This window comes from Plectropomus leopardus, chromosome 19 (genome assembly GCF_008729295.1).
Source record: "Plectropomus leopardus isolate mb chromosome 19, YSFRI_Pleo_2.0, whole genome shotgun sequence".
Taxonomy (NCBI): domain Eukaryota; kingdom Metazoa; phylum Chordata; class Actinopteri; order Perciformes; family Serranidae; genus Plectropomus; species Plectropomus leopardus.
The window spans coordinates 20,991,059-21,015,346 of NC_056481.1; the positions used below are offsets into that span (position 1 = coordinate 20,991,059).

Genomic DNA, 24,288 nt, shown 5'->3' on the forward strand with positions numbered 1-24,288 from the left:
AGAATGTCAGGTGCAGTGACAGTGAAACTTAACTTAATTCTGCTTGGTCTAAAAGTTTGCTTTCACTCACCTCTGCAGCATCTGCTTCTCTCATCCATCGATTTGATCTGATCAACTCTGACTGGAACGACAGATCAATAATCAATCCAGTGACTCAAACCCTCAAACTGCTGATGAGTTCCACATGCCCTGCGTTCACAGCCCTACGAAAAGTTTTCTAATCTAGAGAGGGGACACAGGATGATAAAAAGGGACACAAACGATAAAAACAACAGGAAGTTTACCCCTGTCATCACCTATGGCCACACAGAATTCTGTGGGAGTATCTGTACTTATAGGATACATAAGAGACTGTTATTTATGAGAGGAGGGGGTGGTGCAACACAAGGGAGGTACTTCAGATAATTTTTAAACAGTGGGGAGGATATTACATTTTTATTTTGTCTTAGGGGAACGATTATTCACTTTAAATATTGATATTTTGAGTACCATCAGAACCCCAAACCCTACATGTCAGTTTTAAAGGCATGTTTTCTTTTTTTTTAAAAAAAAAGAAAAAGAACTCTTAAATCCCACCGTTTATCACAGCCAAAAACTGATTTTTTGTTTTTTTTTTTGTTTTTTTTATTTATGGTGAAGGAAGGGTCATGAATTTTCCCCAAGTCACTCTGGGAGGTTCAAGGACACATATTTGTAGTGCCAGAGAGGGTTTTGATAGATATGTTTTGTTTTATTTTTCTTGGTTTAAATTAACTTATTTTTTCAAGGCACGCCCTGGCCAGCCCCCTTACTCTGATAAACTAAGTACAGTCCCTTACATGTTTTTTTCTCCATTTCTTATTAAATAAATAAATAAAAAGCTATGGCAAAGGAAGAAAAAGTTGTAGGACAGTTTGTCTAATCCCGACCCTCACACGGCTGCTCATAAGGTCCGCTCAAGACCTAGTGCTGCTGTATGCATCAGACTTTGAGCAGGAATAGGGGTGCATGCAGGAGCCTGAATACACACAGCATGTGTGTGCATCTTTGTGCACTGAGCCAGGTCACAACTGTGCAGGGCTCAGGGGACCACAATCACTTTTATTACCTGATATTTCTTTTATTTTCAATCCACAATCTGTTTTATTATTTTAAAAAAATGTGCTGGGAAATAGGACAAGAGTGAAAAACACTCATCTAACAAACCTGACTCTTGGTCTGTCTATATGTGAGTATGTATTTTCCGGAATAGGAAGGCTGAGATGAAAATTCCAATGGCTGCACAACTTTACCGTTTTGCAGCTATCTAGTCCTTTAACAGGCTGAGTGGTGCAGTGTGCAAACTCCAGAGGTGGAGGTGTGTGTTTGTGTCGGAGGGAGGGGTGTGTGCGAGAGTGAATGAAGGGATAAACGGAGTTTGTTTTGGATGGGGGACAGCCGGGGGAAGAGCAGAGAGAGGGAGCAGAGACCGTGAGAGAGTCAGCGGCCAGTCAGCGAGCCGCAGCCGGACGGAACCGCGACGAAAAGCACGGTGAGTCTGTGCGTAAAATGGAACCCTGTACTTACGGTAAATTGTCAAATGTTTGGATTTTGAACGCGTGCATTGATTCGAGGGACTGTGATGTTGACAGATGGACACAGAAAACTAAAATTGCAAGATAAATACTCAAATCGCTCGCACAATTATCCAGTCATGTGAGCGCGTTTTTTTTCTTCCAATTTTGCGCATTTATCTTCCAAAAAAAGAAGAAAAATACGCTTAAGCTTAGTCACATCGGAGACGTTATATTTTCTTTATGTTGTCATTATGAATAAATACAAGGCTGGTATTTTTTTTTTATATTAGACAATATAATAACTATTTACTAAACCAACATTTCCAATTTACGCACGGATCAATGTTGAAAACAAGAAAAAAAATGTTGCCAAATCGTTTTTGGTAAAAGCACTAGAGTAGTTTTCTCACCGTCACTGGCCAAGGGACATGCTTTTTTTCAGGGGGAAACGATTTTTGGCACAACACCGGCAGGGAAAGACACTGCGCGTCTTTGTGCGCAGCCGGCGCGGCGCTCCTCTGCGGTCGGGACTGTTGATCCCCGGGGGGACGCGGACAAACAGTCCGGCCGGGGAGAAAATTCCTCCGTCTCTAGTTTCCTGGCCCCTCTCTCTACTCAGGGGGTCTTAGAAACAAAACGCGGTATGCTGCTGAAATATCATAAAGCCTACTGGAACCTTAAAATGTACATAACAAATAATCTGTAAGCGAATTTTCAGTGTTTTTATTTACATGGTTCGCGTTTTCATGGATTTGGCAATAATAATAATTATAATAATAAAGTTTATTTGTATTGCACTTATCAAAACCAACTGTACACATAAAAATCAAATTAAAATACACACACAGGAAATTAAAGAAAAACAAAACAAAAATTAAAAAAAAGAAAAATATGAAAACTATGGTTGAATTAAAAAAAAAAACAGCAGCGCAAGACTTAAGTGCAATATCAGGAGTAAGGTACAGTGCAACCCAGTATGCTTTACACTAAGAATGAAAATAGATGTAAAAAAACTTTTATAAAGAAATTATAGGAACACCTCTTGATAAAAGTAAGTCCTAAAAATTGATTTCAAAGAAGATGGTGATGTAACAAGCCGGAGTCTGGAGTTTAGTGCAAAATTTTGGACAGAAAGGTTACAGCATGGCACCATCTCACCACGCCAACAGTTTATTAAGACTCCAAATTTGAGAGTGTGGAGCTGTGAAGCTTTTCATGTCCATTCCTGCGGATCAAGATTGCTGATCCCACATGGGAATGTGGTTTTAAGGCATTCCAGTGAAGACCGGGGCAGCCCGATCTGAGCAGAATAACACTAATCCCCCAAAAGTACAGAATGATGGAGGAATTGTTCGTCAGACTGGGGAAATGGAAAACACTGTGACACACACCCACACACCTTTCTCTAGTGTTAAAAATATTTTTTTACAGGCCGTGGTGGAAAAAAAAAGTTCTGTAGGGCCCCATGTTTGTTTCTTAGCTTTGCACCCTCTTTACATTTTGATTTCACCTGCATGCTGTAATTAAATACTCAATAACAAGGTCCTGCATTTAAGGTTATACTGATGTGAAAGCACATAATTGTTATCAGCTAAAATGTAATCAAAATAATAAAAGTTAAACTACTCATTCTGCAGAAAAGTGTCTCTCTATAACAGATGTATTATCACATTATTGATACTTTTGCCTTAATGTGTAACACACATTTTTTTTTTTTATTTTTCTACATAGAAACACTTACTGTTACTTAGTCCACATTTCCCAACATGCATGGTGTTCAGGCCCCTAGAAGCATCACAGTCTGAAGTCTGACGGGTTGTTAGATGATGCATGGGACTGGAGTCAGGAGTTCCATAAAACGAATAACTCTGTCAAAGAACAGGGCAATAAATGTTGAAATAAATAAAGGAATAAATACAAGAATAACTAAATTTAAAAAATGAGGGAAAAAAGAAGTAGAGATAACATGAATATATATATAAAGCATTATTTATTTTCACATGATCATTTATGTCTGCATATTTCTGGACATTTGTACTAAAATCCTATTTAAGATAGTATATATATATATATATATATATATATATAGATAGATAGATAGATAGATAGATAGATAGATACTGTATGTATGTGTAAACTTTATTTTAACAGTATTAAAAAAAAAAATTAAAAAACTATATCAAAACATCCATTAACAAACTTTAACGTATCTTGTTTAATACAGCGCTTGAATTGTGCTTGTTTGGGAATTATTACTCAGGATTATGCTGCATAAGTTGTATGAGAGTTTGTAAGGGGATATTTTGATATAGTTTTGCTGTTGTGAAATGCAGCCCTCTTCTTTTCATCAAGAATATTTGCTGTTTTTGGATTCATCGTCTGCTGGAGGCATGCGAGAAAAACAAGCTTTTTTTTGACGATTATTTTCCCTCTCAGATGTTCTCCCAGCTCTGTCCTGACACCCTCTGGGTCCTGCTGCTCAGCCTCCTCTTCATCCCTGCAGCACAGACAGCAAAATGCCCACAGGAGTGCATCTGTGACCAGATTCAGCTCACTGTGACCTGCGTCAACAAGAACCTGACCCAAGTTCCTCCTACTGTTGACGAGGTCTCTCATTCACACACACATTTCTGTTGTATGCTTAGTTCCATTATGATAATTAATTCTCTTTCTTTATAGATCACGGTGAAATTAGATCTTCGAGGCAACGACATCCAGGAACTTCCCACCGGGGCTTTCAAACACACTCCCTACCTGACTCACCTGTCGATGCAGCGCTGTAACATCCGCAGGGTGAAGGAAGGGGCTTTCCGCGGCCTCGGTCGCCTGGTCTTCCTCAATCTGGCCAACAACAATATTGAAATCCTCTACCAGGTCGTCACACACACCCCGCAGAACTACTTCTACCACCCACGAACACATTTTCAGTGCAGCGGAGTAAAAACTTTCTGTCCTCTGCTTCCTTTTCCAGGAGTCCTTTGACGGCCTGTCCTCCCTGAAACAACTCATGATCGACCGAAATCGTGTGGAAGAGATCCAGCCCGGAGCTTTCTCTCAGCTCGGCTTCCTCAACCTGCTATCGCTTACACACAACCAGCTGGTCTACATCCCCAACATGGCCTTCCAGGTAACAAAACACACCTCAAAATAGCAAACTGAGAGGTCTCCTCTCATTGTACCTTTAAATTAAAAACCAACATCTTCTCCCTCCAGGGTTTGCAGAACATCAAATGGCTTCGTCTTAGTCACAACTCTCTAAACTACCTGGACACTGAAGCCTTCGCTGGTCTGTTCACGCTCACCCGTCTCAGTCTGGACCACAATGAACTGCAGTTCTTCCCCACTGAGACCATGACCAGGTACGCTGCTCGACATATGGCACTATCTAGGTGTCAGTGGCCTCTATGAACTGCCACAGAGCTACAGACAACTGTCACATGGATTAGATTAAAGGTCTGGAGCCGCTCGCACCAACTGGTTTTAACTAAGTCTGGTTCTGCTAAGTTGGTCTTTGTTTAGACCAATCTTTAGAACGGACTTAATGACCAACCAAACATATGTGGGTAACTTCGGCAAGAAGTCTCCTTTGTGAATACTGACAACCTGGCGAAACTTCAAAGCTTCTATAACACAAGTCACACTGAGCACTCAACAGTATTAATCCTGCTTCGTCAGGTTTGAGGTCCTCCTCACCAACATGCCGGTGCATTGACCTAATCCATTTAATAACTTTGCAACTGATGTAAGAGAATAAACTAGTTTCAGTTTGCTATTGCAACTACTGAGGAACAAAACACCTTAAGATAAAGTGTTGGAAATGTGTCATTTGTCTGCTTTTTACAAATTAGGAGTGGTTGTATTGTGTAAATGACTTTTCCATTTGATTCATGGTATCAAAATTATATGAAAAAGTGGGTTCATTTGTTTTTGAATGTTATCTGGTTCAAAAGTTATGAAAACTGGTGTTTTTTTGCCATTCCTGTGGACATCTATTCAAGACGGCCGCAAAACAAACCCCATGTAGTGAACCCCAGGCCACACAACGGCTGAATATACTGATGGTTTTAAACGGCTTTTGATGTCTTTCGCCATCAATGTTTTCCTTAAAACCGAATCCAAAACGTACCTTTCAGAACACACTTTACAAACCATCTTAAGAGCTGAAAGCACACATTGTGTCTTGGGGGGAAAACAGCTCTGATATATTTTAGCTACAAACCTGAAATTTTCATCCTAAATTTCCACACTTCTTCCTCCCTGTGTGTCCAGACTCCCAGAGGTGACCCGTCTTGATATGAGCTAACCCGATGACTTACCTCGGCGAGGAGGTTGTGTCCATGGCCAAACTGACCCATCTCTTCCTGGACCACATGTCCCTGCAGGACATGGCCAACACAGCTGTATCAAAATGCCCCAACCTCGTCCACCTGGACATCAGCAACAACCAGCTGCGAGTCATCCAGCCCTTCTCTGAAGGTTCACCCAATTTGGCACGCCTCAACCTGGCTGGGAACCCCATCTACTGCAACTGCTACCTGCGTCCACTCAGGTATAACGCACCTTTGTGGATTTCGAACTGATGGCTGACTTCTAGGCCACAATGCTTTAATTCCATTTACGTCACTGCAGGGAGTGGTCAATCCGGAACAAGGTGAAGCTGATAGGAACATGTGGAGGACCGGCCCATCTGTCGGGGGAAAACCTGGAGGCCGTTCAGCCTCCTGAGCTGCGCTGTCAGAGCCAGGAGGCCATGCTGAAGGCCGAGTTCGAGGAGGCAACCCGGATCACACGACCCACACAAGAACCGGAGAACAAGGTCAAGTGTCCTGCCAACTGTGTCTGCGAGGTGAGTGGGCTGTATGTTTTTAGATTTACTTTTTCAGTTTACGGACTAAAGAAGGGGTATCGTTTTAAAATTAGAAAACCACTACCCTTAAAGAGATACCAAGTAATTAATTCAACATCCATGATGTGAGCAGAGTGGAGTGTCCTATAGCCCCCCCCCCCCATCAGCCACCCCTTGTGCCATATAAAGAAAATACAAAAAAAAATTAGAAAAAAGGGTCACCCCCCCCCCCCCCCAAAAAAAAAGATGCCTTTTTTCCTAGCTTACTTTGAACCCTGACCATAATTTGAAAATAAAAGGGAATGAGCAACTCTGTAAGAAACATTTCACAAATTGCAAGAAATCAGATTTCAAATTTAAAAAAAAAGTAAGCTAGGAAAAAATGTCAAGGGAAAAAATAAGAAAAAGAGCTAGGGAAAAATATATTCATAATCATATATTTGCAATTAGGTTTCACAGTAATTATAATTTTTTAAGCACTTTCTCTTTCTTTTTTTACAATTATAATTTCTTTTTACTTCTACTTGTTTCTTATTAATTTCTGGGTCATTCCTTCTTTTGTTGCTGTTTGCCTTCTTTCTATGTTTTTGAAAAAAAATCTTAAAATGTGAAAAAAAAAGGTTAAAATGTTAAACTGTTCATTTTTTTTCCCTGCTTATTTTTGAAAAAATCACTTCAAGATTTTCTGTTGCCAAACACTACTATAAAAGATGGAAACACCTGAAATGTCCTTTACATTCCCATTATCTTCCTACCTTCAGGCTGAGACGCACCACTCCTCGTGTGAGAACCGCGGTCACACCAAAGTCCCTCGGGGTTTCTCTCCCAACACACGTCTCCTCGACCTGCGTGGCAACCACTTCCACTACATCCCCAGCAACAGCTTCCCCGGTGTCGCCCAGGTTGTATCCCTGCATCTGCAGCGCTGCAAGATCGTGGAGGTGGAGGGCGGGGCTTTCAGTGGCATGAAGGGACTGATCTACCTGTACCTGTCGGAGAATGACCTCACATCCCTCAGCCCTGACGCATTTAAAGGTTATTAATTTGTAGAGAAAAGCCTTTGTTGCATTATTGTGACTTGTATCTCAAGACTGAAATTTCCATAATTGAAATCCGCAGGCCTCCCTCAGCTGACATACCTCCACCTTGAGAAGAACCGTTTCACCGGTTTCCCCAAAGGGGCCTTCAAACTGGTGCCCAGTCTGCTGGCGCTTCACCTAGAGAACAACTCCATCCCCAAGCTGGAGGCAGACATCCTGGCCGGAGCTGAGGGCCTCAGAGCACTCTACCTCACCGGGAACGCCATCGATCATGTGTCACCCAGGGCTCTGGACCAGGCCGGGGACCTCGATACGCTCCACCTGGGAGGGAACAAGCTGAAGGAGGTGCCCACTGAGGCGCTGAGCAAGGCGGGAAACCTCAGAGACCTGAGGCTGTCTGGGAATTCAATTCGCTGGGTGGGGCCAAATGCTTTCCGACCTTTGGAGAGAACACTGAAGGAGCTGTATCTGGATAACATGGGACTGGAGAAGGTTAGTATAGGGTGCCTGCGGTTCCTTAAACAGAGTTGAATTAATTTAGCTTAAAATAAGACCTTAATTGGTACTAAAATGTCTTAATCTTTCAAACCTCCAAGATTAGTTTCAAGCTACATGCCAGATATCTTTCTGATGAAGAGCACGTAGCTCAACATGGCATCTTGTTAAGTATTTACGGGAGCATGATCTAGTGTGTGAACATTGGTATTTTCATCTCCAATATTGTCCCTAACCCTAAGAAATTGATGTTGGATCATGTTTTCTTTTTCTTCAATTTTAGTCATTGTAAAATTAGTCTTAAATTTCTTTCCGTGTGGCATTAAAAAGTCTTACATTTTGGGCAAGCTGTAGGAATACTGTAGCAGCAGCCTAGACCTTTCTCTTCATACCCTCCTCTTACCTCCTCTTTTCCCCAAACCCATCCTTGAACTCTCTAAAGCTACTACTTACAATCTCTCTCTCTCTCAATCCAGATGTCACAGAACTCCCTGGCAGGCGTGGGTCCAGGCTTGAGGAGTCTCTTCCTGGAGGGAAACCAGCTGGAGGAGGTGCCTGACTTCAACCCTCTCACTTCCTTGGAGGTCATCAACCTGGCCGACAATCCTCTGATGTGCGACTGCCCTCTGCTGCCACTACGCATGTAAGACAACCACAGCACGAGTGTAGTCTGGAAAGTCTGGGGTTTGACCAACAAGAGTTGTTAAAACTTGAACTCCTTAACTCGTTAAGAACCCAATATCTAGCAAACGAAATTGACCTTTTACCTCTTAGGTATGTAATCTGTCATCATATCATCACTTTATCCTATTAGATATTTCTGTGAAATTTTGTCACAATTAGCGCATGAATTGTTGAGTTTTGGCCAGAAACATATTTTGTGAGGTCATTATGACCTTTGACCACCAAATTCTAATCGATTCGTTCTTGAGTCCAAATGGACATTTGTACCAAATTTTAGAAAGAATGCAAAGTTTATTGCACTTTCAAACTGGTGTCACTTTTCAGACACCCACTTCTTCTATAGTCTATACAATGAATGAATAACTTTCTCGCCTTGAACCAATACATTTTAAAAAATCTTAAATAGTGGGAAAACTGAATTATACTCCACTAATACTTAAACTTACTAAAACCCCTTTTCCACCAACATGGAACAGGTTCTGTTCTGGTTTCTGGATCCCGCACCTAATTTTGAACTGTTCAGAGCATTCAGACCAAAAATGAATTGGCTTGGAGCCCAAACAGCTGGTTCCCAGCTGGAACCAAAATCTAGCAGGTTTTCTATAACCTGAAGTGTGAACTGTGATGACATCAATAGGTATGTCACAATCTACAGGTTGGAAAGGGTCTTGCACCTACATCTTCTCATCATTAATAGTTGGTCCGTGTGTATTTATGGATGAAAAAACATCTTTAACAACAGATCAAAAGCTTGCAAGTAAATGATGCAATCTGGCATCTTGCTCTTTGCATACTGCATGTGCAATGCTCTTCAGTGAGGACACGTCTTTGACAACAATGCTTTCCATCAAAACTGGTTGAAAAAGCAAGAGAGCACTGAATTCCAAGAGTCCTAAACAAAACCAGTTCAAGAACCAGAGCTAATTTGATGGAAAGGAGAACAAGTTTCTCAGTTTTAATAAAATATTTTAATCTTCTCCTTTTATCTAGGTGGATTGAGCAAGTTAATCTGAAGGTACGTGCCACCTGCGCCAATCCCCCTGAACTGAGGGGTCGCAGGGTCAAGGACGTCCACGTCTTCAAAGCCTGTCCTGGGGGCGAGAGCCTCCCTTCTCCCCCAACCCCAAAGCCTGCCAATGCACCCAAGGCAACCAAACCCAAACCAATGCACCTCAACGGCCTTCGGCAGGTGAAAATGCTCAAGGCTAAATCCAAACTTCGCAAAAGTCCAACCACAAAACCGGCAGCAGCTAAGAAAACCACCAAGAGACGCAACATAGCTTGAACCTGCTGCCGTTTGTACTGATGTTTTGAGACAACCTTTCGAAGGTTAAACCACGGATTCAACTTTCTACGACCTGCAGAGGCTGATTTACACATCCTGCCAGTCAGCTTTTCATCAGTTTTGCAGTATTTCAATTTTGCTGTTTCATCAAAAAGATTTTCTTTCATCCGGGGAACCTACACCGAGCATGCATGCTCTTTTTCTGCACTGCTCGTCTTCACCTTCACAGCATTAGATTAACATTCTCATTGTGTCGAGCTCCTGAGCAGTTCTGTCGGACGTTTCAGTCTTGCTCAAAAATGATACAATTTTTGGCTTCATGCTAGTTATCCTTAACCACTACAGCACAACGGCAGAATGTACTTTACTAGATATCCCGAGTCAAGCTGAGGAACAGAATTTTTTTAATCAATGGTTTTATATTCATTTAAAAAAAGAACATATCTGGATACAAAACAGGAAAAAAATAAAACATTACAAACACATTTTTTTGTCTGCTATGTCAACCCAGAATGACCTTCAGAATGGTATTTACAGGTCAGATTATAAATCGTGTTAAACTAAAATCAATTCTGCATTAATGTTACTGTGTAGTGGGACTGGGCAATATGGAGAAATTGAGGTAGTTTTAAATTGAAGGTTCAGTGTGTAGAATTTAGTGGCATCTAGCAGTGAGGTTTGCCCCTTTGCTAACTAAAGGTGGACTTAAGGCAACATAAAAATGCAAAGGCCCACTCTAAAGCCAGGGTTTGGTTTATCCATTCTGGGCGGTGTAACATGGCGATCTCCGTGGAAGAGGATGTGCTCCCTGTGTAGATATAAACAGCTCCGTAATTAAAACGTGATGATTCTTACTTTCAGGTGATAATAAACCAATAAAAACATAATTATAAATATTATATATGACATTTCTGGAAATAGATGCCGTTGATCCTACACACTGTACCTTTAAGTTAAGTATTGTTGGAGAAGGTCTTTTTATGCAATAATGACTTTAAGGTGTGTGGAGTTATAAGCCTTAATATTTTCAGAAAATCAATACTATTTTTTTGGTCCGTATATTTTCAGCAATAGCTAGTCAATGTGTCTACATTCTTTAATAGCTTCTCTATAAAGTTGTTTTTATTAGTAGTGGCGGAGTCCGCCACCCCTGCGCTGGGTTCACACACAGGAGGATTGGCAAACTTTCTGTTTCTTTTTTTTGCATGTCCATTTGGCCTGTGAATGCAGCAAAAGCAAACTTATATGTTTTTATTGTTTCACAATAGCAGTTTGAATTGCATGATGGTTAATTCAAGAACAAACAGACAGATTATCATATTCAAGGCTTCCTTTCGATCAGTTTGTAGTCAGATCGATCTGAGCTAATAAGATCATATCGGTGGATATGAAGAGCAGTTGCTGTTGAGGCGAGCGAAGGCAACTTCGTTCTGTTGCCATTACACTAATTAGATCCAACACTGGACCGTGGTGTGCACAGTTTCCATGGGAATGATGCCGATTTCATCTTAAGTAGGTTGGCTGCATGATGGACAACACTAAAACTATATGAAAAACAAACAGTACATTTTCACTTTCACTGTGCTTTGCGCGCTGGATCTACGGCCAGAAAACACGCTCTCTCTCTCTCTCTTTTGAGGCAGAGATATTTTCAGCCTGCTTTCGCCTGTCTTATCTTGTCTTTTTTAGGTAGTTATATTTCCGTTTTAAACTCCATCTTAGAACCAGCTATATCTCTTTGCTCATCTACCTTTACCACAGCTCTCCTGATTCTTTAATGTACTTATCTCATGTCTCCATTTCTGCAGCCTCTCCTGTTGTGTCCTGCTCTGATGTTTCATCCATGGTGCTGTCCTCTCCCTGGCTCCCTGCCTCTACACCCATCTTTTCACTCTGCTCCTTGTTGCTTTCACCACTAAAGCGCTCTTCCAACAACTCTTCACTTCTTCCTGCGGCACTTTCACCCTGTTTTGTATTTTCATGTTCTACATTTTCCGAGGTGCGATGTAGTCCCGACTCGCTCTCCTCCCCTCCCTCTTTTTTCAATAGACCCAGAGGGACTTGTTGACCATTGTCTGGAGGATCAATAGGGGTCTCCATCTCCACCTCCTCCACTTTGACCTGCACTGAAAAGACTACAGAGACGGAATTATGTAAGAAAATCGTCTTACAACAACAACAGAAAGTTAACATCATGTTTTTGAGTTTTGCCCACTTACTCTCCTGCTCCTCTGGCTCAGTCTTGGGTTGGACAAGAGACACTTTTGAAGGAAAACTGAGATCTTTCTGCTTTTGAGGACTATCAGTGCTAGCAACCCAAGGCTGCTGCTGCTGACCAGCATCGTCTTTAGCTTGCTCCTGGGAAAGCCTCTTCTTTGCATTATGTTTCTTTCCTATTGAAAAGAAAAACAAGAAGGTGAGAGAATAGTAGCTTCACACTGAGAAGCGAGAAAACACTAATCTGATTTCTGTGGCAAGAAAACATATACATTTCTTAGTCAAAACTTACTTTTTTTCCCATATATAAAGTGCCTCTGTTTCTTGTTCTGTGCTACCTGGGTTTCCACTAGATCAACTGAAAAACAGAAGAAAACACCTGTCACCACCAACCATCAGTTTCTCCTCTGTAATAATGATAGACTGGAGTTTAGAGAGGACAGTTGGACAGTTTTAATCCAAATGCAATCAGGATTAACTGGCTCAAATGCCCACTTCAAGACCTACAGGATAATTATGTCATTTTCAACCCAGACTCTACTTACCCACATTTTTATGTCAGTGTCTAATGGGGACAGCACTTTTTAAACTCTGTCCAGTATTGAGTGAGAGCACTGCAGCTGGCAGCATCAAACCAGGCTTTAATGTAACCACTTGGGACATTTGTGCATCAACTTACATCCACTGCAAGTGTTTGTTTTTGTCACTGACAGGCTTGGGTTGTTATTCTAAGTGTCTGACAATGTTATGGAAAGGATCACTACAGTGATAAACCTTTTGTTAAAGAGTGGGATCCTTTTTGTTTAACCAAAAATAGCCCCAAAATTCCTACTGGCAAACCCACTAGGCTCCAATTAAATAAACTAGCATGTATAGACTCATTCTAGCAGGTATAGAGCCAGCAAATTCTCACATTTAACTGGGTGAATTAAGGGTTTATTTTAACAAATTAGATTTTGTCATTGTTGGACCAGTGGAAATTAAATTACTGGACTAAAATTACCGTTTATTTAAATGGAGATTGTTTCATTTGCGGATGGTGATTTTAGGGCCGTTTCTGGTTAAACAAAAATGATCTCACTCTTTAACAAAAAGGTCTTTCTCTGTAGGGATCCTTTCCATAATGTTATCAAGCACTTAGAATAACAATCTGAGCCTGTCAGTGATAAAAACAGTGCACAATTGCCCATTAATGTTACATTTAGGCACACATCCCACTCAGTACAAAAATGTCTTCTTCTTCCATGCAACGTTTGAAAGTTTGGACAGGGCTCAGTGGGACATTCACTATTATAGTGACATTCACATAATAAAGTAAACAAGCTATCTACGTTAATGGTGGGTCTGAAATGTGCAACATTCACCAGATATCAAATAATAGCCAGAGACTGTGTTATTAAGTTGTTGTGAACTGTAAATTCACCACTTCTATGAAAAAAGTAGAAGAAAATGTTATTACGGAGCCTTATGGTGCAAAGTCACTCCTCCATGCCGTGTCTGCAGCTGCCTGTACCAAAGAACAACATCACAGTGAAGAGCGCTCACTCTGCAGCAAAATCTGGGGGCCAAAAGTCCTCAGAAATACACTGCACACTGACTAGAAAAAAACAATAACACAAAGAAATCTCCGACTGATAATTTCAATCTATGACTTTCAGGGGGCAGCCCTAGTTACATTGCAGTCCGTGTCACAGCTACAGCTCTCTCACTCAGCACTGAACCAGTTTCAAAAACTGTTGTCTCCATTGACCCTTTTAGTCACTTACGACGTAAAAACATGGTCAATTAGAGTCCAGTTGAAAAATACCTCAGTCACCCTTTAACATTAACTTTACAACACACTAAAGGGTATTTCTATTAATTAGAGGCATTTACCGAGTCCAGGAGGCGGCTGGAGCTGATAGCCCATGAGGTCGCACCAGCCAACAGGGTAAATGTCTGGAGACTGGTGGTCAACCCACTGGTCAAACTCGTCCTCCCAGCCGTCAAAGTGGATAAGCAGCAGGCGGCCGACGCAACGCTTCACTGTGGCGACACACAACAGGCGCGGCTCCATCAAGTCCACCGCCTCCAGCTTCATGTTGGGAGAGAAGCCGTGACCTGGGTAGTCCTGATTAAGAAAGGACAAACTGGGTCATATGCTGTGCATGCATATGTTTTATATGTATTAGAGCACAGCTTCGAATGCTACACCGGGTTTAAACTTTCTGTCTTACAGCATTGAACAGTCGAGCTGGTGCAGCTTTGGCTCCGGTGTCCTTCAGGTATTTGTCCCACGTAAAGGTCTGAGAGTCATAACCTGCAAAGATAATAAATAAATGATGCATACATTTTGAGAACAGGATGATAAAAGCAAACTGTGCTGGGGAAAAGTGTGAGCTGAGCTGTGTTCATACTGGCCTTGAGGTACAGTGAGAGGAATGTTATTCTTTTTGCAGAAGTCGATGGGAAGGATGGCGTGAGAAGAGGCGTGATAGCAAAACCAATCAGAGCCGTCGTTTGTTATGGTGCCATCTATACCCACCATCAGGTAGCCGTCTAACAGCACCTAGGAAGAGTGGAGTCAAAAACACAGACAACAGTGTGGGAGTTAGTGTGTTTAAGAGAAGGTTACATAGTTGAGGTCAAAAAAATCAAGAATAAACAAACGCAACACACAACCAAACCACAAACAGCTGTCTTACCTTGTGTACAGTGGCCACACAGATGCTTCCTAGGTTCAGAGGGTCAATGGCCTCCAGCTTCATTCCTTCCTCGAAGAAACCTCCCTCCATGTAAACAAATCTAGGCTGCAGATCATACAGTGACCGTCAATATCAAACTTATATTGAATTAGTAATATGAAATACGACAACGTGAATAATATGTTATGTTTATAAAAGTGTCTTGAAGGTTGTGTGCATTTTACTGCTGAGCCGAGGCCAGTGTTGGCAACATGAAGGAGATCAAATTTCAGTTGAGGAGACAGCAGCGCATGCAGTGTTTGTTTACTTGAAAGTTAATGCGTTTTTCTAGGTTATGAGAGGAGACAGGCAGAGAAAATTTTGCTGAATGCCATGTTTCTTTTTAAATCTACTGCTCACTTTCAAAGCTCCACAATGGAATAGGAATGGCTGATTCATTAAGTTGAAACAAGATATGATTTATATGAAACTTTTTCCACAACAAAAACCAAAATAAAGTGTCTGCTGTCTATGGACAGATTGCCAGGGAGCTGAAAGTTACCACTGAAGTAAATGATCAGCGCCAATAACAAGCTTGGCTACCTGTTGTTGCCTGTGTTGTTTGTAATTTCCAGTTAATATCTTGTAAGTGTTCACGTCTCCGGTCTGATTATGAGCTCACAGCTACATGTTTGGTTTATATGAAGTAACAGAAGCACATATTTAATGGTTTGAGTGTGGACAGAGTGACTCCCATGTGGCGTGATTGTCAGGCACTAGTTTGCTGTTAGGGCACGGCGTCATTATTTTCCACTCATGAGCGGCTGCTGGGTAAAGTGGGACGCCTGGTCAGGCCAGGCCAGTCCAGTGTTTGGCTAAATATTAAACCGTCTTGAAAATTTTCACACTGGCCCAACAATACAGTCAATGTTGGTTAGTAATAAAAAAAAGGGCTACAATGAAAACCAGCTGTTGTTTCTATGTTTGTTTTTGGAAAACATGATCAATTTATTTTTGAGCAATAACAATTTACTTACCCTTTTAAAAAGCAGGAATGAACTGTCACTAATACCCTTCCAAAAACTGGCAGAAGCTTCTGCACTGTTTGCTATAATTAGGAAAGAGAAGCATTTTTTAATTTTTATTTTCTAATGCCACTTAAATAAAGATAAATTACAAGATAAAAACTTAAGTCCAAGACGAGCGTGCAATGTTTGTGTCTAGTGCTCAGGTGGTTTGTGCTCATGTCTAATTTATTTTATTTTATTTCTTATGCAAGTATTCACACGTTTGATCAAGAATCTCAGACCTACCAGGTGCTTTGATGGCATGACCCACATTGCTGGACCAGCCGATTGGGTGCAGGAGGGGACTCCACATGTGGCACCAGAAGTCAGAGATGGTGTTTTCGGGGGCGTCGCTTTGGTCTGCATACACAAGCCGCAGACGGCCACCAATAATCGAGTCTATGGTGGCCACGCGTGTCCGACTCACGTGTCTGGGGTCCACCACTTCCACGCGCATACCGATCCTGAAAGATGTCTTCATGCTTTCTGCCAACTAGAGAGAGAACAGAGAGAGAGGAGAGAACAATGAATTCAGCGACATTATCCCTGGATGGACATCAGTTTTCTTGCACAGTGATCATCAACTTTTTCAAGTATTTAAACTTTTGAAATTGGATTTTTTTCAAAAACATGGGAAAAAGGCAACCAGCACCGTGGTATGAAATGTTCCAAATAAATAAATAAATCAAATAAAAATGACAGATAACCTGAAAATGACCTAAAACTTAGGTTGGTTATTATATGTGTGTATATAAAACTATATTAATATTTATGAACAATATAAGACTTATACATTCAAAATAAGATGATAGAAAAAAATAACAATATTATTATGTATATTTACCTTTTTTCTGCACTTTTCTTCAGGTAATTTTTTTGGGGGGGGTTCTGTTTCTTATCTTTCCTGCTTTTTTTTTTTTTTTTTTTTGGATTGTTTTTTTTTTTTGTGCTAATTTTAGGTATATCAAGCCAAGATCACAAAGGGTTTAACAACATTTGTAAATTACATTCATGATACTCTTCACATGTACAAGACAGATGGCTTACCATTCATGCGCTAAATCATTCAGTCTTACCTTCAGGTAGATGTCAACAGGTAGAGTGTTGGCCCCCACCAGCTTCTTCATCAGATACTCCTTCCAGTCTGGGATGTCCTGCTTCACACCTATGAACATTCAATTTGTCAAATGAAAACAAATCACAGCATATTTAAAATAATCAATATTTGCTGTCTTAATCATGATGAAAATCAAATGCTTCATTCTATATATTTCATCAAATGGCCTAACCAGAACAGTAACAACACATGCCTGCTGTCCTAAAGCCATTGGCTGTATTTCAGGTTTGAATCCTCACCTTGTGGTGGCACCAGCAGCTTGCTCGTCATAGCGCACCATCCGATCGGGTTCAGCTCTCCCGAAACGAGGCTGCACCAAAAATCATGGCTGCTGTCGTGCTCAAAGCCTTCATATCTCAACAGGGCTTTGTATCCTGGAAGACAAGAAGGGAGGAGGGCAAGAATGAAGGCCCGCCACAAATAGATGAGTATGTGGGAAACCCTGGTGTCAATCGACAGAAATTATGGATTTTGGAGAGAAAAAAGTGGTGCGTGGCACTTTTCTATCATGTTGTGCACCTTGAGAATTTTGTTATGTTGCAGACATCATATTTTGTCACACAATGTGATCAGTAGTTTTGCTATCATTGCCACGAACAAAGTAGTTTTAAATCCAAGGTGTGTCAAACTTGCATTCAGCATCTCTGTCCACAGAAGCAGCCATCTGTCAGCAGCAGCTCCTTGGGAGCTGAGAGGACAGCGGACGGCCAAACTGCCTTCACCAGGCTGAATAACAGCGGACACCAAATAACTTTTGATACCAGCTCCGCAGAAGAAAAATCAACAGTCTTCATATGAATTGAGTCATTAATTTCATTTCCCAGTCCACAGTAGCAAGTGAGGGGGGGAATCTGCCATAAAGTAAATATAGATGTAAACTATCCTGAAGTTAAAATAGAATACCATCTCTAGAAGATAAGCAACGCAGGGGAACCACTCATAGAAAATTACCTACTAAGGGTCAGAAACTCCACAGAGAACCTTTAACAATTAAAAATAAATGCAACAACTGCTGAAATTCACAACCATAAACCAAATTACTCCACAGTGGAATTGCCTGTTAAAATGAACAGATAGACAGACCTGCAATCTGGATGACAGTCGCGATCCAGTAGACTTTACTGGGCAGGACTGCATTTGTGTTCAGGACCTCCACCTTCAACCCCAAAGTAATGTCATCCCACTGGGAGCACAGGGGAACCTGCAGGCAGGAGGTCACATGTTTCCTTACAGATCACCAGTGTTTGTTTCTGTTACAAGGCTGTATGTATGCAGGTCAAACTCTTGTACACAATTTGGCATGATACAAATAAATAGAGGCAAATCCCAGAACTTTTAGTGTCTGTGAGTGATTACACTTTGCAGAACCGACTTACATGTCTGAAGCAGGAAACTGATGCAGCCAGAGATGTTTCCTTCTCCAGGTAGGCACCCCATTCGAAACCTGCATTCAGTGCTACAGAACAAAAAGAATGAAGGAATCACAACACTTAAGTAAAACTTTGTGACATGTTTGGTGTGTACATGTACTATAAGCACCCTTTAATATCTTAAACAAGCAATAAACACTAGCAAAATTTCAAAGTAAATCAGACACAGAATTGCATGGCTCCGTTCAGAGCTCATGTCTTGTATCATGATATATGTGTTGAGATACAATGGACTTCACACGACACTAGAATGTGTCTGAAATACTTTGAGTAGACCCTCTGTGTATGTGTATGTGTGTGTGTGTTTAGTGGCCTCACCATCCTGTCCTGTCGGGGCTGGAGGGGTTTTGTTCACCTTGTTCAGCACTGTGGCTTTTTTTGTGGGGGGCCGTCCCTGAAGAGAGAAGCACAAAGACTGAGCAAAGTCGTCTTTTTGAGAGTTTGATTCATAAATTCTGTTTTTATCTCCTGATATGTGAAAAAAAGAAAGAAACACCTGTGTCTGTGGTAAATAGCTCTGTGCACGCCGATGCATTGACTTACAGTTGGTTCACTATTCATGGGTGAGCAGCTTTATTCTGAAAGTGCAAACAAGGACTCCAGATTACACTGGGGCGGTTTGCAGCCAAGTCTGAAGCAGTCAGGATAAGAGTCAAAACCTCCAAGTCTAAGGCCATGGTTCTCTTTGCCCACCATGGGTTGGGAGAGACTTGCTGCCCCAAGAGAAGGAGTTCCAAGTATCTTGGTGTCTTGTTCACAAGTGAGAGTAAAATAGAGCGTGACAAGGACACACAGTTTGGCGCAGTGTCTGCAGTGTTGCAGGTGCTGCGCAGGATTGTTTTGGTGAAGAGGGAGCCGAGGCAAACACCTACAGATCCCCAAGGAGGAGCTGTGGGAGCTTATCATTAAAAATTAAAATGTGAAGTTTAACAACAAATAGAGAAAATTCAGGTTAAGTTCAGGTAACGTGTTTTTTTTTAAATTCTAAAAACTCTTTCTCATATACAGCTTAATGCAATATTTCTGATGTTTTTATTAGCAAAAAAATTTTTTAAAATACAATAAAATTAAAGAAAAGTGCATACAAAATACAAGCTATTAAAGTTGTATAGCCCCTCCTTTAACCAAAATAAAAACATAGTCCACAAGTCCATCGCAAGTACTTAGAAAATTAATTATTTGACATGCCTCCACCTTTTTGCACCGCACCCTCCCCCCTCTATAAATAAGGAAGTCACCTTATCATTAAGAAATTAAATATTACAATTAAAAACAAATAGAGATAATTCATATATTCTTTTAGTCTTACAAGTTAAAATATACTATGCAATTTAAAAAAATAAATAAATATAAAAACCATTTTTCGTGTTATGCTTGGTGCAACATATTCCCTTTTTATTTTGCAAATATCTTTTTTTTTTTTTAAGTTTTATTATAGATTGTGTTGCAGGTGCTGTCCTGTCTCTTAGCTGCAGAAGAACCCCACCACACTGCTAACTCACCAGGTGATCCAGGTAAGTGACGCTGGTTCTGGGGTCACCTGGCTCGGAGGAGTGCGTGTTTCTGAAATGGGTGGTGGGGACGGCGCTGTTCTTGAGGAGCCGGGCCCGGCGGGACTGCTGGCACAGGACGTCGTGGTAGTCGTCCGGCTCGAAGTGCTTCTGGCAGACGAACAGCTTGTTGACGACGTGCAGCGGAGTGTTTACTTCCATGTTCAGAGCCACCAGCCATTGCCTCAGTCTCTCCGGGTCTCCGACTGGAAACCGGTGGAAGGCGAGGTTCGGACGTTTCGTGTTCCAGCAGGCTTCAACGCAACACTTGTGCACCATTGAGCTGATTTAATATGCACACGTCTCCGTTAAATTAAAGCGTGAAGAGAGTCAGACACGCCCGCAGTCACCCACACAGGTCAGTGCGTGTATTTCAAGTCCTGCGCGGTGCTCTTCTTCTTCTGCTCCTTGTTTCTTCAACCGCGACAGCTTTTTGTAAAATACCGCCACCGTTTGTTCGTAATTATAAATCACGGAACCATAAATATACACCAAAATGTTAATACATTTGGTACACTCAAAATGTTTTGATCTACTTTTGACAGCACCGGTATTGTTAGCGTTGAATTTTAAGGAATTATGTGCAAAAATGTCTATTTGATGGAATGGTGCAGCCATAAAAACATGGAGTCTTTTAATATGAAACTACTTGTCATCATCATATTATGGACGCCATGTGTATTTACTTATGAAAAACCTGCTGCTTTTTTTAATTAACAGGATAAGTATATTAGAATTATGGGGGGGGGGGGGTTCATAGAAAAAATCTGCTTTTTTAAAATTAATGACATTATTATGTCAGATTAAAGATAAAAGTTTTCATGGAGAAGAAATGTGGTGTTTTTCTGAATTAACAAGATTATTTTCTCAGAATTATGAGAAAAGTTTTCATGGGAAAAAAAAACTTGCTTTTTCTAAATTAACAAAATTATTATCTCAGAATTCTAAGACAAGTTGTGATGGGAAAAAATGTTAGTTTTTCTGAATTATCAAAATATTATCACATAATATTCATAATATTATTATCACAGAATTATGAGAAATGTCTTCATGGGCAAAAAGGTATTTTTTCTTTATTAAAAAATATCTCAGCAATAGGAATAAAAGTAAAAATTAACAAGATTTTTTATCTTTATAGTTATAAAAAAAAAAATTGCCATGGAAAAAAAAATCTGATAGTTTGTATGAATTAAGGAGAAAAAGAACCATATTATCTTTTTAATTCAGAAAAAAAACCAGATTATTTCCCATCAAATTCTTTCCTCATTTCTCAGGTAAAAGTCTTGTTGAACATTTTGGGGGAAATTTCTTGTCACATAATGTGTCCACAGTGTCAAACTCCCTGAGGGGTGGTGTAATTATTTAATTAAGCAAAGCAATTAACTGCAATTGCCCCATTGGTGCCACCTAGTGGTCAAAAACACAAACTCTGAGTGTCAGAGTCAGAGCTACAACAATTAGTTGACTTATCTATTAGTCAAACAACAGAAAAATAACCAAGAACTATTGTGAAAGTCATTTTATTGTTTAAGTAATTTTTCCTATCAAAAATAGCAGAACATGCTGTTTTCAACCTCTCAAATATGTTGATTTCCCACCTCTCTCTGTTTTATATCATATGAAACTGAATATCTTTGGATTTTGGACTGACAAAACAAAGCCTTTTAAGACATTAAGTTTAAGACATTAGTTTGGATTTTGAGCAAGTAGAATGGACAATTTCACTATTTTCTGACATTTTATAGCCCAAACGGTTATTCTAGAAAATTCTGCAAATGTATCGATCATAAAGGTAATCGTTAGCTGCAGCAATGAACAGGGGTAAAAACAGTGGTATGACACGAAAATATTCCAAGTATAAAATAATAGTGGTTTATATTGAGATGTGCATTAAGTAAAAAGAGGACAAACATCTGCTTTGGGGTAAAAAATAAAGCTCACACCAGTACCTGTGTATAAAGAGCTTCTCTCCAAAATGTTACGTCCTCTATATGAGATAAATGCCACATACATAACGTGGCAGCAAACAAATTCATCATTCATCATAGTTGTTAATGTGCAGCAACATCACATATTTGTCTCACCTGCAGGCGTGCCAGTATGGAGGACTTCTTGGAGTTTGATGAGTAGGAACGTGAGCAGGAAATACTGCAGAAACGCTTGCTCTTCGAAAAGAAGGTGCTTCTGGTGCCGCTGGTGCCACACATCTCACACACCACTGTAAATATGAAAATAAATACATTTTGTATATGTCAAGTCAAGTCAAACTTTACTTGTAAGGCACAACAGCAATAAGAATGATGTGATAAAATAAAAACAAGATACATAGATGGGTGGATGGATGGACAGACGGATGAAAGTTATTTGTAGAGAACTTCACTCACTTCTTTTGATTGTCTTAAAAATGTTAAATGCCATTTAAATCAACAAACATAAAATGTACATGCTATTTCATCACTTGCACCTCACCTGGTTGTTCTTCTCTGTCTTTTCCCAACTTCATCCCTCCTCTTGTCAGGTGTGCTTCATCACCTCCTCCATCAGCACTACCAAAATGAATAGGCGTTATTTTATTCTGTTCTGCCTGTGAGGAGAAAAAAAAGGTACATAAATAGCATGATTGTAACTTTCCATCAACATGTAAACCACCAAGAGGTTTGTTTAAAGCTCTCTGAATGACAGAAACTCTTTCACACTGCAGTGACTTTTCTCCACCGTAGTATCTCCTCAAACTTACAGTACGCTCTCTTGGTTCAGCAATGATCCCCCGATGTTGGATAGCAGGCAGGCAGCTACTGCAGCCCTTTCCATTGCAGTAGGAACAGTGTGGACGGAGGAACACTGTTGGAGCAGCTCCTGGTTTCAGCTTCAGAGCTCCTGTGGGTGGTTTGGAGTCAAAGTACTCCCTGCCAAAATGCTCGCTGCAGAGGTGCGAGTTGGGAGTGGCGATCCACTGGGTGCGGGTGCGCTGGACCTGCTTCTCCCATTTGCAAAACTCCTCAGGGTCCTTGGGGAATTTAAAAAGTATCACACCATCTTCTGAAGTTTTGCCGCATCCGTAAGCCACACAGTGGTAAGGCATCCTGCTCACAAGAGGATCACCAGCGCCTCAGGGTGCAAAGCAACATCTACATACAGAGCATCCTTTCTTCTTTGGAGCTGTAGGCTGTTGTTCTATGAGCTCTGAAGAGGAAAGTCATGATTATATGTTACACGTTTTACACTTATACCACAGAAAATATATTATGTTACATTTAATTAAGCTTACAGCAATTTCGAGATGCTAGAGATGAGAAAACAGTTGGTATGCAGAGTCAATTCAAGGCAAAAAAACTTCTACAAATCATAACTTACTTGTTAATTAAGTGCATATAACTTAACCATCAACAAGAAGATATGACGAACACAAAATGTTGCTGTTGAACTCACCTTCGGGAGCTAATTGTCACAGCTAACAGGCTTATAGACCAGAAGGTCGAAACATAAACAAAAGAGTGATTAGCTCGCACCCTACTGTACATGCAAGCTAACCGCTAACAGTGCTAATAGCGCGTGTGTCCGATTAAAAGTAAGAAATTATCTTGTTATTACTTTAAGTGGCTTCTCTCGTGAAGCCCTATGCTATTTTGGCATTCATTAAAATGTATTTTAAAAAAACCGCAAAACTATTTGGATATAAGTTGTTCAGCTGTGCCTTCGAAGCTTCCCGGCACTGTATTGTGGTCGCCTACCTTTGACGTCATCGTTCTTGTGCACCTAAAATGCATTATGGGAGTTGATGTTATATCAGAATTAAGGTTTTGGAAACTTATGCGATTTTCCGCCTTCGAGTACTCTGGTTAAATATACTTTTTAAAATCTGTATGCTCGTACCCCTGTTCATCTTCTTTTAAATTAGTGGTATTATTTGTCTGTCTGGTTTTTTTTTTTCGTAAATTGGTTAGTGGTGGTTGCCAGTTTACAAGCAGCTATGTTGGAGGTTACAATGCTACTAACAAAAAAATGTTTTCATCAGAATTGTGAGTTGTCTGTTATTATATTAATCTCAAACTAATTAATATACTTACATTGATGTGTTAAGATGTTGGCTTAATGTACTAATATAAAAGTAGAAGTTAGTTGTAAATGTGGTAATAACTATTACAATAAACGCTGTTGTGGTTACCTTGGCTGGTCAAATAATAATAATAATAAATACAGCAGGATTTATACAAGAAATGCATCACAAAATGCTTTACAATAAGGGCATTATATGCACTGAGTGCTTCACAAAAAAAGGCTAATCTGATAAATTAATGGATGAAGAAATGCTGTTCATTTAATTCCACTATAATATTTTTTTTAAAAAATGTAAATAAT

The 24,288-nt window shown here is 40.4% G+C and overlaps 2 protein-coding genes across 3 annotated transcripts; one reads left to right on the forward strand and one right to left on the reverse strand.

Annotated features, from left to right (window-relative positions):
- The first annotated feature begins 1,433 nt into the window (after positions 1–1,433).
- Positions 1,434–10,978, forward strand: chadlb (chondroadherin-like b). The gene is given in 12 exon segments (XM_042507791.1): positions 1,434–1,510; positions 3,972–4,142; positions 4,215–4,409; positions 4,507–4,662; positions 4,749–4,894; positions 5,805–5,834; positions 5,836–6,084; positions 6,165–6,381; positions 7,143–7,416; positions 7,501–7,913; positions 8,393–8,559; positions 9,591–10,978. Coding segments are annotated over 11 exon segments (2,313 nt in total). The 5' UTR covers positions 1,434–1,510; the 3' UTR covers positions 9,886–10,978.
- Positions 10,979–11,122: 144 nt separating this feature from the next.
- On the reverse strand, positions 11,123–23,649 carry l3mbtl2 (L3MBTL histone methyl-lysine binding protein 2). Of its 2 annotated transcripts, XM_042507789.1 has the most exons (18): positions 23,359–23,649; positions 22,667–23,112; positions 22,399–22,513; positions 22,014–22,147; positions 18,698–18,773; positions 18,326–18,405; positions 18,033–18,150; positions 17,189–17,323; positions 16,909–16,997; positions 16,079–16,325; positions 15,803–15,873; positions 14,787–14,891; positions 14,503–14,650; positions 14,319–14,401; positions 13,978–14,212; positions 12,395–12,460; positions 12,105–12,278; positions 11,123–12,020 (listed from the first exon to the last, which is right to left on the reverse strand). In XM_042507789.1, the coding sequence occupies exons 2-18, from the start codon at positions 23,009–23,011 to the stop codon at positions 11,674–11,676; spliced, it is 2,568 nt and encodes an 855-aa protein (XP_042363723.1). In that variant the 5' UTR covers positions 23,012–23,112; positions 23,359–23,649; the 3' UTR covers positions 11,123–11,673. The 2 variants fall into 2 exon arrangements, with proteins under 2 accessions (XP_042363723.1, XP_042363724.1); XM_042507790.1 differs by lacking the exons at positions 22,014–22,147; positions 22,399–22,513; positions 22,667–23,112; positions 23,359–23,649 and adding an exon at positions 19,882–20,365.
- Positions 23,650–24,288: the final 639 nt, after the last annotated feature.